This window comes from Ursus maritimus, unplaced genomic scaffold, assembly GCF_017311325.1.
Source record: "Ursus maritimus isolate PB19 unplaced genomic scaffold, ASM1731132v1 scaffold_3, whole genome shotgun sequence".
NCBI classification, from domain to species: domain Eukaryota; kingdom Metazoa; phylum Chordata; class Mammalia; order Carnivora; family Ursidae; genus Ursus; species Ursus maritimus.
The window spans coordinates 87038803-87051689 of record NW_024425563.1 but is presented as its reverse complement, the minus strand read 5'-3'; the positions used below and the strand labels follow the sequence as shown (position 1 = coordinate 87051689).

The window sequence follows — 12887 nt, the reverse complement described above, 5'->3', positions numbered from 1 at the left end:
ACAGGCATCACCTGGGGACTAGAAAGCCTTTTGACTGCCTCATTATTGAAAGTTCTATCAGTTTTTATTCAAAACGTAGCACAACCATGGAGGCCACTGGAATCAAGAACACACAAATCCTCTCTGGGTTTTAAAAGCGTTCTTGTGCTAACAGTGCCCGCTCATTCTGGCGTAAATAGCAGAAAGAGAAAGAGCTCAGGAAGAGACCTGTAGAGTAGGTTTGGGATTGCAGAGTATTTGTCATTCGGTCCCGTTGCAAAGACAGATAATGATAGATTTTAAAGATTTGTTTAGGAATCCTAACTTGTCCCTCCTGGCTCTGTTGCACAGGTGAAAGAGAAAGTAGTTGCCGGGTGCCATCTGGAGGGTTCATGGTGAGGGAAGTACCCGACATACAGCCTCCTTAGGAATCAGGTCATGGGCATGAGGTGGTTTCCTACAGGTAATTAATTTCCTACTGTGACCACATGCTCTCTGTGTCTACACTCCTCCCACAGCAGTTCAAGGCCACTGCAGTCTGCTGACTCACAGCATCTCGGGGAATTTGTCCACACTGCCCTCTGAAGCACACACTTCCCTCCGCCCCTCAATTTCGCTTCTTCCCCGAGGGACAGGATGGTTCGTGGAGCTGGCATTAAATTATTAATTCAGTGGTACTCCTAGCAGTTTCTATTTATAGGTCTTCTGGTGCCCTTTTAAATATACATAAATATGTATTTCACTTTGCCTGAATATATACATTTAGAAAAGAAAACAAAATAATGAAGGCTTCCATTGCAATTGCCTCTTCTCCTGAACAGTGTCAAGGCAGGAGAGCGGTAGGAGTATCCAGAGATGCCCCGCAGTTAACCAAATGTCTGCGATGGGGCAGGAGCTGCTCTGTAATTAGTTCCCCGTGCCTGCAGCTGACCCCTTGCTCCCTGAAAACCGGGAGCGGGAGAGAGGCAATTGTACCTGCCGTTTGTATATCCACAGCTAATTGCAGAGTCACCTCCTCGAAAAGGAACACTCCTGCCCTTTGGAAACATGGCCTTTATTGTTTCATGGAATTCTGGCAGAAGAAAATGGTTTTTAGTACACTAGAGGTCCTTTATTTATTTTGAGCATTTAACATTTTGAGATTATACTCTGGCATGGAAATCTCCTGTACCATCATAGATTATACAGCAGTTCAAGGTCATATTCTCTCATACTGTACTTTGTTAACATTCCACGCTGCTCAAGTGCTAAGGCAAAGGTTTTTTCGTTTAATCTTTGAAGATGGTGGATCCACTAGGGTAATTGAAAAAAATGCCAAAAATATTTCATGAAGGGACACCTGTGTGGCTCAGTTCGTTACGCATCTGCCTTTGGCTCAGGTCATGATCCCAGGGTCCTGGGATCAAGTCCCACATCAGGCTTCCTGCTCAGCTGGGAGCCTGCTTCTCCTTCTGCCTGCCGCTCCCCTTGCTTGTGCTCTCTCTCTCTGTCAAATGAATAAATAAAATCTTTAAAAAAATATATTTCATGAAAAACACCTTGTATAATTTCAGTGTATAAAAAACCATAACACACACACATACACAGACACACACACATGATTGGAATTACCAAATCAGGAATACATGATAATAACATTTTTACTTTGTGCTCAGTGTAAAATAAATGCCACGTTCCAGCAACTCCATCAAGTGAAGAAACTAAACAGGTCCCGAGGACCCACTGTCTTGATTTGAGAACATTGGCTCTGTTTTGCTTTGTTGGCAAGAATCCTGACTCCCTTGCCTCTGATTTTTCCCTTCTTATTTACTTTTTTCTAATTTAGAGAGTTTTCTAACTATGTTAAGGTTTCCCTCTAGGACATAGAAGACATACTCTCTGTCTCCTATGTTAAGAGACAAAGTCACCGGTTCCACCTAGAAATTCCACCAGTTACCCTCAAAACCATCTCAAGGAAGCTGCCCGCCAGTTCCCCCGTGACAGCTCATACACTTGTTAGCACACTTGTAATTTTGCTTAATAATAATCAGGTGTAGGGGTGCCTGGGCTGTTCAGTGTCTGCCCTCGGCTCAGATCATGATCCCGGGATCCTAGGAGGGAGCCCTGCTTCCTGCTCAGCAGGAAGTCTCCTTCTTCCTCTCACTATATCTGTCTCCCCTCAAATAAATATATAAAATCTTTAAAAAATAACAGTAATCAGGCATCTGCATACATGTATGTATATGTATATATGTGTGTATAGATACACCCTTTTTGATTTTGTTCATATAATAATTATATCGTTTAAATAAATAGACACCCCCTTCTTCACTAAATTTGAAAAAGCTCCTTAAAGGCAAAACAGTCTGAGTAATTTATCTTCTCATCCCCATGTGTAACTAACTTCGTTCTGGCAATTAATAGGGAGTCTGAAATGTTTGTCTAATGAGTGATTGTTTAGGTCTCCACGGTTTTCCAGGAGCAGGAGATTTGAGCAGTATTTTAGAAGGATGACCAACAAGACAGAAGCCCTACTCTCCATTCCTTTGTTTTTCTTGAAGAAAGATGCTTCACTACTTTTTTCAGCTATTTTCTAAGCTATTCTGTACCAGGGTACTGTTGATAGCAAGAGCGGGAAAATGGCTTGTCATCTGAATCCCACGACTGCAAAAACTTTGCACTTGCTAGATAAAGAACAGTGAGCTTAAAACTCCATTTAATGACAAGTAAAATTTCCAGCCAAAGAAGGAGAATAAAGAGCAGTGAAACCAACAGTTCTTGAGTCAGGAGGCAAATTAATTTGCTAATAATGTAAAAGGGGGAAAGTTTAAAAAATACTGCTAATAATTGCCAACATTGAACAAGCACTTGCTAGGTGCCACGCACACATTGCTTTGTGGAAGTATCTATTTGAGTTCTATAATTCTGTGAGCTAGCATCTTATCCATTTGGCAGACGAGGGGCCTGGCACTGACAGAAGTGAAGTCCGAGGCCACACAGCTAGTCGATGCAGACTTGGCGTTGTGACACAGGTGTGCTGCCTCCAGAGTCCGTGCTGCTCGTCACTTGGCTCAGCTTGACAAGAGTTGTCATGATTTATACTTACTATAAAAAGGCTTGTGATGCCAACTTCAAGTATAGGCACACAGTCTTAAAAACCTTCCCTTCTCCAGTTTTTCAGTGGAAAAAAGATCTGAATTTCCTCCTTTTACATAACCAAAAAATGTTTCTCTATGTTCTTGAAGGAATGGTCTCATGTTATGCTCCTTTAGTAAATAAATGCAAAAGTCATCTAAGTTCGTGCCTTTTATTAAATTTAATTGACTTTCAAAACTTGCCTCACAGTCCAGATAAAATGAAGTTTACGACAAGCCGCAACTTTCTGTGATCCAGGCGTGGCCCCAGTTCAACATAGGATTCTGACATTAACACTGTGGAGTATCTTTTAATGTTTCAGATGGAGTTGGCTGTGGGTCCATTCTGCAGAAGAGTATCGGATTTAGGAAAGTCCTATCGAATGCTAAGGTCATTCAGGTGAGACGTAGTTCTGTTGCTGTTGATATATCCATATCCTATTAGCCGATAAATCCTTTCCCGCTGTTCATGTTGAGCTATATGAAATTGCCAATATTCAACTATTTTGTGACCTACAGCAATGGCAATTTCATACGGTTCATCTTAAAAGATATTATTCAAACCAGAAACCCATACAGAATTATGTGCATTGATTGTGTGTGTGCATGCGTGCGTGTGTTTTTTGAGTTAAAATTCACAAGACTGAGCTGATAAATTTCATTATTTTTTTTTTTTACTCTCCATTCTTACAAAAATATATTGAGTAGTCAGTCATTCGAGGCAGTTTGCAATTATAGAGACATCTTTTTTCTGAAATTTTCATTTGCGTATTTATCATTTTCAATCTAACCTACCTCTAAAAATGTCAGAGGTTACATTCCATAGCAAAACTGTTGAATAGAATCCTAAAAGAATTGAGTTTAGTGGTGAAATGTAGGGAATGATTAGAAATCATTAGAAATCATCGCCAGCCCTCTCGGTCCTCTTATGAGAAGAGTGCACATAATTTAGGATAAAATTGGCTAATGCAGTTGGACACAAAATTTAGGATTGAACTTCCTACAAACCAGTGCAAAAAGAAAAACAGTACATTAATTCAGATTTATACCTAAGAATATACCAATGTATGGGAAAATCCTTTTCCGTGCTGAATGCTTAGATAGGCCTCCTCCCAATTTAGATTGTAAGGAACACTGAATAACTTAACAACTGTGGCTGTTTATTCAATAAGCCAGAACTTTCCAAACTTTGCCACATCGTGGCATACATAGAAAATGTATGCATACAGAAAGATGACCAACCCTGAGGGCTGAGGGGACCAAACATGATACTTAAACCCATTTTGCGACCACAGCATTCCTGATGGGAAACCTTGATGTAGTTGTCCATAATATCCAAGAGCATAATGGTGTTTGAATGTTTCTTTATAAAGGTAAGAGATTCCAGGCATGCAGTTTCTAAAAACTGACTCAGAACTAGAAACTAGAGCAATCAATAAGAACCATGTCCTTTGAATGACTGCTTCACTGTCTTATGTCATTCAAGCTTTTGATAGTAGAAAATTCAAGTGTAATGTCACTTAAAACATAAGAATCCAAGGTTGTTGACTGAAAGGAAAGCCCTGTACTTTCTCTTGCCTACTTGTAATTGGCAAAGATTTCTTTTTAATGCCAAAACAAGAGCCTGAATTATTTTTCTCAAATACCCATCTGTACAGAGTTGGGTTTTAAAAAGAACTGAAAGTTGGTTCACATGTGTTTTCAGCTAATGTCTTTGGATCAGCTCAGACCTTTTAAAAAGTATTTAGCTGTTTTATTGAAGTGCTAGGGTTTGGCATTACCCAACATGGACAGGTAGAATAGTTAAGAGGTACTGAGATCACTGATCCACCAGTCACCTGGCTGTGAAAATAACCATGAAAATAACCCCAGTAAGACTCCAGTAAAGTCACTTAACTGAGTAATAGGGTAACCCAGCAATCTCAGGTGATAAGATGCTGAGTTAACAGAATCAGCCAGCATACTGGAGGTTATTAACCAACTAGTTTTTGAAAAAGGTGTGGGAAAGCTGAGATTTGGGATTTGCCATATTAAGTTTAGGCTGCTATTTTTGATAGCCCTGGCTCCCATGTTCCGTTGTTTATTGCACGTGTATGAATTAAAATAGTGCTTACATTTCTGTGTGCTGAGGCAAGATGGCTTTCATCCCCATGCTTTTAAAGTTTTGTCCCAGTGTGGGAGACGGGTTCTGGTGGTTTTGCACAAGACCAGTTCTATTGTAAGTCGTGTAAGGTGGGAGTCTGCCGCCAGCCCTCTCGGTCCTCTTATGAGAAGAGTCGTCTCTGACAGAGCATTTGAAGTTCCAGTGGTGACACCTTCTAGTACCTGTGTATGGATTCAGAAAAAATGATCGATCAATGTATAATTAAAAACACTTATGCTGTATGTAGCCATTCACAATTATATTGCTGGTTAGTGTCTAAAAACATGAAAAATAACTTTGTAATGCATAATGAAATGGATCTACTAAACAGTAGATATGATATGATCCCTACTGTTTTTAAGACAATAAGTGTATGTGTGGAGAGAAAAACTCAAGAAGGATAAACATCACAATTTGAGGATAGTAGGATTGTCACTAGTGATTTTCCCTTTAGAGGTTTTCTATAGTTTTCATGGTTTTTGCCTTGGTTGTTGTATATTTGCAGTTAGAAAAGCCAGGAAATATATTTTAAAGTCCCTCTTGTAGTGTTATTCCCATTTAAAAATAACAAGGAAGCTGAAAAATAATATAAAATATTCTAAAACATTATGTAATGGGGGTTGAGAAAAGTAGACGGGCGAGCAACCAAAACCCAGCAGGCTGACCTGCGTCTGGCTTAGAGGCAGCAGCTGCAGGAGAGGGCAGCAGGCCCGTGCAGGGGCCTCTTTGCAAGGGACAGGGACAACACCAGCGGAGACCCTCCAGTCCAGACCCAGACATACGGGCCTCCGCAGGAGCGCCTTCCCCGTCATGCGGCCGTCTGCTGCAGGGTGCTTTCTTCTTGACGGTGATGTTAGTGGACTGTGGGGTGAAGCCAGCCAGCGGCTCACACACATTTACATTTTACTGTCTCCATTAGTGCTGCTCAGGCAGCGGGAACTGTTTTCTTCCCCAGGACAGAGTGTGGCCTCAGAAAGCTGCTGACATTAGGGATTTGCCCTTGGGTGAGCTGTATTTCTGTACAAGACACATGTTCGGAACTGCAGGCCCCCATCCTTGTCCATCCCTCTGCGGCATGGCCTTGTCCCTGAAGTGGGGTTTGCTAGGGTGGTTACCCCAGCTCCACCTGGCCAGGGGCCTGAAAGCTCCGACTTGACATTCCGCGTGCAGATTGTTGTGAGACAAGGGACAGGAAAGGGACCTCATGCTTTCACCAGCACAGGGACACAGACCTGCCTTCGGGCAGGCCCCAACACCTTTGCCCCGGAGGACACAGCTTTTTCCCTGAATTATGCCCACAGCATGCTCTGCTGGGAGCTTGCTTAGGTTTAATGAAAGCCATCGGGGGACATGGGGCTGCTCTGGGGGACCTGCTGGTGCGAGGGGCGGTAGAAGGAAAGCGTCAGTACCCGGGTGTGCAGTACTCCTGTCAGCTGGTTTTAATGGTAGGCATGGGGAGGGTGTTCGTGTCTCCGGTGTGAGCTGCCTGCAACGCCGCTGCTCCCTGGCATGTTTGTGGAAGGAGGGGCAGCCATCTCTGCAGCTTCCAGCTTGAGCACCAGGACCCCCCAATGTGTGCCAGCCTGTCTGTGTACTTGCGAACCCATCCCTGGAAAGAACTATGTCCCCAAGGTTTCTGGGTTTTCTATTCCGAGTTTCAGATTTCAGCCCTGTAGCCAGAAGGCGGCCCCACCGTGGGCTGGTTTGGTGTGTTGTTTGCCGATACTCGGGCAGTGCCAGGAGCACCCATCGAGCGGGGAGGGCCTCGCCTTCATTCTAGCGGTCACTCTCGGGTCATTCACTGGGTGCTCAGCCTGTGCTAAGTGTGTCCTTGAAACTTTACTGTTTCACCTTCACCACGACACTTCCGAGGCCCGAGTGACCCCCAGGAGGCACCGATGCTGAGTGGGGTCCCTTGATAGGGCTGCATGTCTGAGTCATGTGGGAATTCCAGAGCTGCCTTCCAAACCCAGGGCTGCCTGATCCCAAGGCCCGTGCTTGTAACCACTGCACCCCAGTGCTTATTCCAGAAGTTCCTGTTCGTTTTCACTCTGTTTCTAGAATAGCACCTGAATGCTCATCTAAGTCATCCAGGAGAAAGTCAGTGTGAAGAGAATCTGAAAGCCCACCGTAGTGGTGAGCTCTTGCTATGCAGTGCCGCCTCTCGCCGCCGTCTGCTGCATACGGGCTTCCGGAGGGCCTCAGGAATGTTGAGCCACATTTTTATCTAGAGGACACTCTTTTACCTAGAGGACATCTGCCTGAAGCCTTGCCTCCTTTCCCACCTGCTCTGCTGGGCTTGGTGACCTCTAGACCCTAAGAAAGGAACCTGCGGCTTCTCTTACCTCTTTACTTGGAACCCTGACTCACGCACCACCTCCTGCTTTGTTCCCCCCCGGGACCCACATGGCCCCTTCTGCCACACTGTCCGGGTCCCCATTCTGCAGGCCTCCAGCCTTCCCTTCCCCTCTCCAGAAGGGAGACCCTCGTATGTCCTGTGCAGGGGGGGAGACTTGTGTTCCCCTCCCCCACCACTCATGTCTCCACTGGTTCCAGATCTCCGTGCACATTCCTGGCGGCCTCGCCACCCTCCCAGGCCCCTCACCCAAAGGAGGTTTGGAATGGAGGGTGTGGCGAGTGGCTTGGGCCACCACCAATGGTGGATGTGGACATAGGGACACCCAGTCTTACTTTACTTCATAATTGGCCTGAACAAATGACCGACAGCCACTGAGCTGTGTTTCACTTCAGTGTGGAGACCCCACTGCAGAGATGACTTCTCACGGGACCTAACAGGTGACTAGTGGAGGCCGCCTGCGGTGTTGGCTGTAGCCTTGGAAGTGCTGCTCTATTTCGAGCGCTCGCCTCTAAGAACGCTATTGTGGCATTTGGGGTGACTGCATTTTATAACATCTTAGTTAATTTCCTTTTGTTCCTTATATCACCTCGGATAGAGATTTATTTTTTAACTTGCCAGTATTTCAGATTCCACCTGGAATCAGGGAGAAGGGAAGGGCTCATGCTGGGCTCTTTCAGACTCTTAAAATGAAGTGAAATGTCTGCATTTGATGTTTACAGGTAATTATGTCAGTGACGCATGGTATGGTATCAAATCCAATTTTGCTCTCCACGGCTCTTTTGGCAGTCCTGTTAGCGGCTAGAGGAGAAGATTTGGTCTTGGCAGAAAAATAACTGCTCTGACTCAGAGCTACAAAGGGACAGGTCATGAAAAGATCCCGCTGAAAAACGAACCGGTCTTCACCGGGCCTGGTTATGCAGGCACATCAGCCAGCAGCCTCGGTGCGGGTCAGCTGCTAGACTTCCTCCCTCCTGCCCTGTCCTCGTTCCCTGTTCGCCTTTGTATCATTTGCAATTTGCATCAAGAATATATTAGAGGAAAATAAAAACACAGTATTCAGACCATGAGAGCAATTTAATTGCTATAGGTAGCAGTGTTTGACTTGAAACTCCCTGAGGCCAAAGGTGAAAGAGAAGCTGAGTCAGCTCTATAATCCTCATTTTCAGAAGGAGGAAAATACATGAGTTTTCAGAGAATGTTCCGTATTCCCTGTGACCGAATGCTAAAGCACCTGTATCCGGGACTTCATATGCGGAGCACCGAGAGACATGGGGACCAAGAGTCCCGGTTGTCATCCTGTAGTAGAGGCAGAAGGATTCCATATGGCTGCTCTTCCCGAAGACAAGGACTGTCACACAGGACTGGCCCCCAGGGTCTCCTCCTGTCATGGACGAGGGTTCAAGATGAATCCTGCCAAATCAGATGGCGTAGGCAGAGTGAGTTTTCCGGGGGCAAGGGGAAGCCCTTTTCGGAGCAGAGAGGCGGGCAGAGACATGAGGGCATGAATTCTCCGTCTCCCCACATCCCTCACAGCGGCTGTCAGCCGGGCCGGGCCTACGGGATGAGCCTGTGACCAGGGCAGGGACCCCTCCCCACTGCCTCTTCCCCTGTTGCAGCTCAAACAGGAGCAGCCTCGGCACTGCGCGGGAAGCAGCCCACTTGGCCAGCAGCTGGACGTGTGGTTCCAGGGACTGTCTGGGAATGGCAGCTGCTCGGCACCCCCAGACTTCGGCTGGGGGCTGTCTGAGCTCCGCGGCCGGGACGTGGGACTGGCGCGGCCTCAGCCCCACACTGACCCCGAGTCTGCACCCAGAAGCCTTTAAGGCGGTACCACTCATTGCCCCGCAGGATCAGAAGGTCAAGACAGGTGGAGATACTACCAAGAGAGACTGTGTGATATGGTCGAGGTACACAGGTGACTAGAGGGCCACTTCGACCCAGAGAGAATTTGGGGTCCCTAAAGAAATAATAATTGCATGTTCTTCAAGGGGTATCCTGTAAGCATTCATTTTTCTCAGGCTTTTGTCTAGGAGTTGTTGACAATGTGAAATTGTACTTCTTCCAGGGGTCTTTGTTCCCCACTCAGAATAAGTCTTTCTGCCCTGAAAACAGGTTGAGTAGTGGCTACAGTTGATTATCCTCAAAGAGGCTGCAGGGCAGAGTTAAGAGCCAGGCTGTCTGGGTTTGAATCCTTTCTCTTATTTTTTCCAGCTTTTATGTGGTCTCTCTACCCCTCAGTTTACCAATCTGTAGGATGGGGGTAGAGCACTACCAACCTTGTAGGGTTGTCTGCAGGACGATTACGTGTTTTAAGCAGCGTCTGGCACGGTGTGCACACTGCACGTGGTAGCTTGTGCTGCTGTAGTGGTTAAACTAGGTGCTATCACACAGATGGAGTCCGCTGTCCGCGCACACGAGGACTTCCGGGGTGTCTGCCGACGACACCAAACTGCCCTCACCAACGGCTTCATACCTTCCTAGGTGCTGGACTCACTGCCTGCAGCTCTGCTGCTGGATGACTGGGGCCTTGGGGATCTTCGAGGCGGGGGTGCCGCAGCCTCAGGGGCCTCAGGAGGTCCCTTGTCATATCCCCCCCCCCTCCCTGGAGGGCCTGGTGTGGAGCTTTATGGATTATTGGTGACGACCGGCACAGATGGTCTGAAATGTGTCCACGATGACTAAAGAAAAGAAATTACAGGACAATGTGATTTGATAAAATGCTTGAAATTAAAAAAATCCCTACCAGAGATAGATTTCATTTACAGAATAGTTAATCTAAAGATATTCTAAGAGGGTGCCTGGGCGGCTCAGTCAGTTAAGCATCTGTCTTTGGCTCAGATAATGATCCCAGGGTCCTGGGATCAAACCCTGAGTCCGGCTGCCTGCTCAGGGGCGAGTCTGCTTCTCCCTCTCCCTCTGTGATCTCTCTCGCTCCCCCTCTCTCTCAAAAAAATAAATACAAATCTTAAAAAAAAAAAAATTCTAAGGATCCAGTGAGAACCAGCTGCCTGTTGAGAGCGCTCCTGACTCTTGACATGAAACCTTACCATCCATCTCTGGGCTGTGCAGGCCTCCCGTGTGGATGGGAGTAATGAAGATGGGGCGAAAGGAGAGCCCAGGATACAGAGCTGTTTCACACTGTCTGAATTGTTTCTGCTCCTGATGGAGCTATTGCTCTGCCATCTTTCCTCTTGAGATTCAGCCCCTATAGTTGGGCCTGTAATCACCTCCCGTCCGTCAGAGCCCGAAGGCAAGGAGAGCTCAAGGGAGGTTTCCAGTTATTCCTGCCAGCCTTTTGGCAAGGTGGTAGGTGACTGGTGGTGGGGTAGATTTGCCTGCACGTGCCTGTGACATAGACGGGGGCGACCCCCGGATGTGTAATGTATTGGAAGGGAACTCTTACAAATCTCGATGGGATGTTCAGCAAGGTAATAATTTTGTACATACAGGACATAATTGCCCTTTGAAAGTCGTGGAGACAGTGTTCGCATTTACTCTTGTCAGGTGATAGCCCATAGAGGGATTTTATTTAAAGTGAAAGCTGGAAGTTTTGACCACGATAAGAATCTGTTGATTATAACTGCCTGAAGCCTTCGCTGTTGCTTTGATTTCAGCCTGTTCATCAGACGAGCTCTAGGAGGGGGATTTGCGGAGCCCCCTTGAGGTCAAGTCAGACCCACAGGCCAGTGAGCTGGAGGTCAAAGAAGGAGGTGAAGGGCAGGTCAACCTGCCAGAGTGTATAGGTTGGGGGTGTGTGTGCATGTGTCTGTCTGTCTGTCTTCAGGCTAAATGGGGGAGGGGGTTAAGAAATGGCTAAGAAATGGCCAGTTTAGGATGAATGCTATTACTGACTTTCCCACTCTGCCGCTGCGCTGCTGTATTCTACTAATGTGCTATTAAGGTTCTTCTACCAAATCGCCTCTTTCAGGATTGAACAGTGTGGGATAACCGTTGCTTTTCCTTCCTTTAGACCCCTGCTCTTCCAGACGAGCGAGCACGTGGCCAGTAGCCCCGCCCTGGGGGACATTATTCCGTTCAGCATCATTATTCAGTTTCTGTTTACCAGAGCACCCGCTGAGCTGAAATCCCCTTTTCAGGTAATAAAGCCATAATCCTCCGACGAGACCTCCCTCTTCAGTCTGTAAAGCCGGAGCCCCACTCACCAAATGGGCTCCTGGCCTTCTCTTGCCTTACTTAGTCATGGAATCTCTGCCTTGGAAGGGAATGATTCAGGAAAGCAAATCCCCACCACTCAGCCCTGACTCTCTCAGCAGTGTAAAAATTACCCGAGGAAGCCAGAATTCACCCGTTAAGTATAATGGCACAAGTAATTGATGTTCATAGAGCTTTTTCGATGGAGACCCCATTTCCTTTGCTGACCCACCTGCAATTGGCTAATCCAAAAGGTTCCTTGGGCATTGAGAAGGTGCACGAAGGCTCGCCACCTTCCTTCAGGCAGGCGTTCGGGTAATTTCCCCTTGGGAACCCTTGAGGTTTCTTGTGCCAGTACGTGCTGTCCTTCCCGGGAGAATGTGGACGCACTCGGTCTTCTCTAATTGATGTTCCAACCCCGCAGAGGGCAGAATGGTCCCACGCACGCTTCTCCCAGTGGCTAGATGACCATCCATCTGAAAAGGACCGGCTCCTCCTCATCAGGTAAGGCTGCGTGCCCCTGGGACACCGTGTTCTAGCAGCCCGAGGGCGAGGGGCGGCGGGGGGGGGGGGGGGGGGCTCCGTGGAGGAGGAAGGAGCAGGGCGTGGGTCGGCCTGGACGCATGGTGGTGCCTCCTTGTGGCAGCCACCGCAGTGCGCAGGCACGTGTGTGCCGGAGCAGCCGGCAGCGCCCTTCACTTCCAAATCTTCACATTGATGAGTGGGCGCCCCCCCCCCCCGCCTCAGGCAGCCCTAGGAGCTGCGCCCCGGGTTTGAGAACCAGCACCGGGACGAAGAGACTCCTTGCTGTAGGTCCCCATTTTCCGCCTCCTGTTCCTGTGTTGCAGTCACTGAATTGGCGGAGCTCAGATGTGAGCAGACTGTGCACAATACCAAAATGTGATACAGTTATTAACAGAAAACAGGGACGAACCCAGCGGCCGTTCAGATGCCCGGGGCCTCCAGGAGCACCCCCTGCCCCAAGTCTCTGCAGGCCCGCGCAGACCGGGCATCGGGCGGCCGCTTCCTTGGCCTGCTGCTCTGCAGGTGCTCTGCCCCACGTCTCCAGTGGCCGTCCGGCCACCAAGCCCAGATGTTGCTGCTCTTGCCTTCTTCGGCTGCAGCTTTAGCGTGGACCGCC

The 12887-nt window shown here is 47.5% G+C and overlaps 1 protein-coding gene across 1 annotated transcript in view; it reads left to right on the top strand.

The window, feature by feature from the left end:
* The window catches only part of COG5 (component of oligomeric golgi complex 5), a 277974-nt gene that overhangs the window by 257880 nt on the left and 7207 nt on the right, over positions 1–12887 (top strand). Inside the window, exons 19-21 of the mRNA XM_008703618.2 lie at positions 3416–3492; positions 11565–11691; positions 12171–12250. Of these exons, the coding sequence (XP_008701840.2) occupies positions 3416–3492; positions 11565–11691; positions 12171–12250 (284 nt within the window). The remainder of the gene's footprint in view (positions 1–3415; positions 3493–11564; positions 11692–12170; positions 12251–12887) is intronic.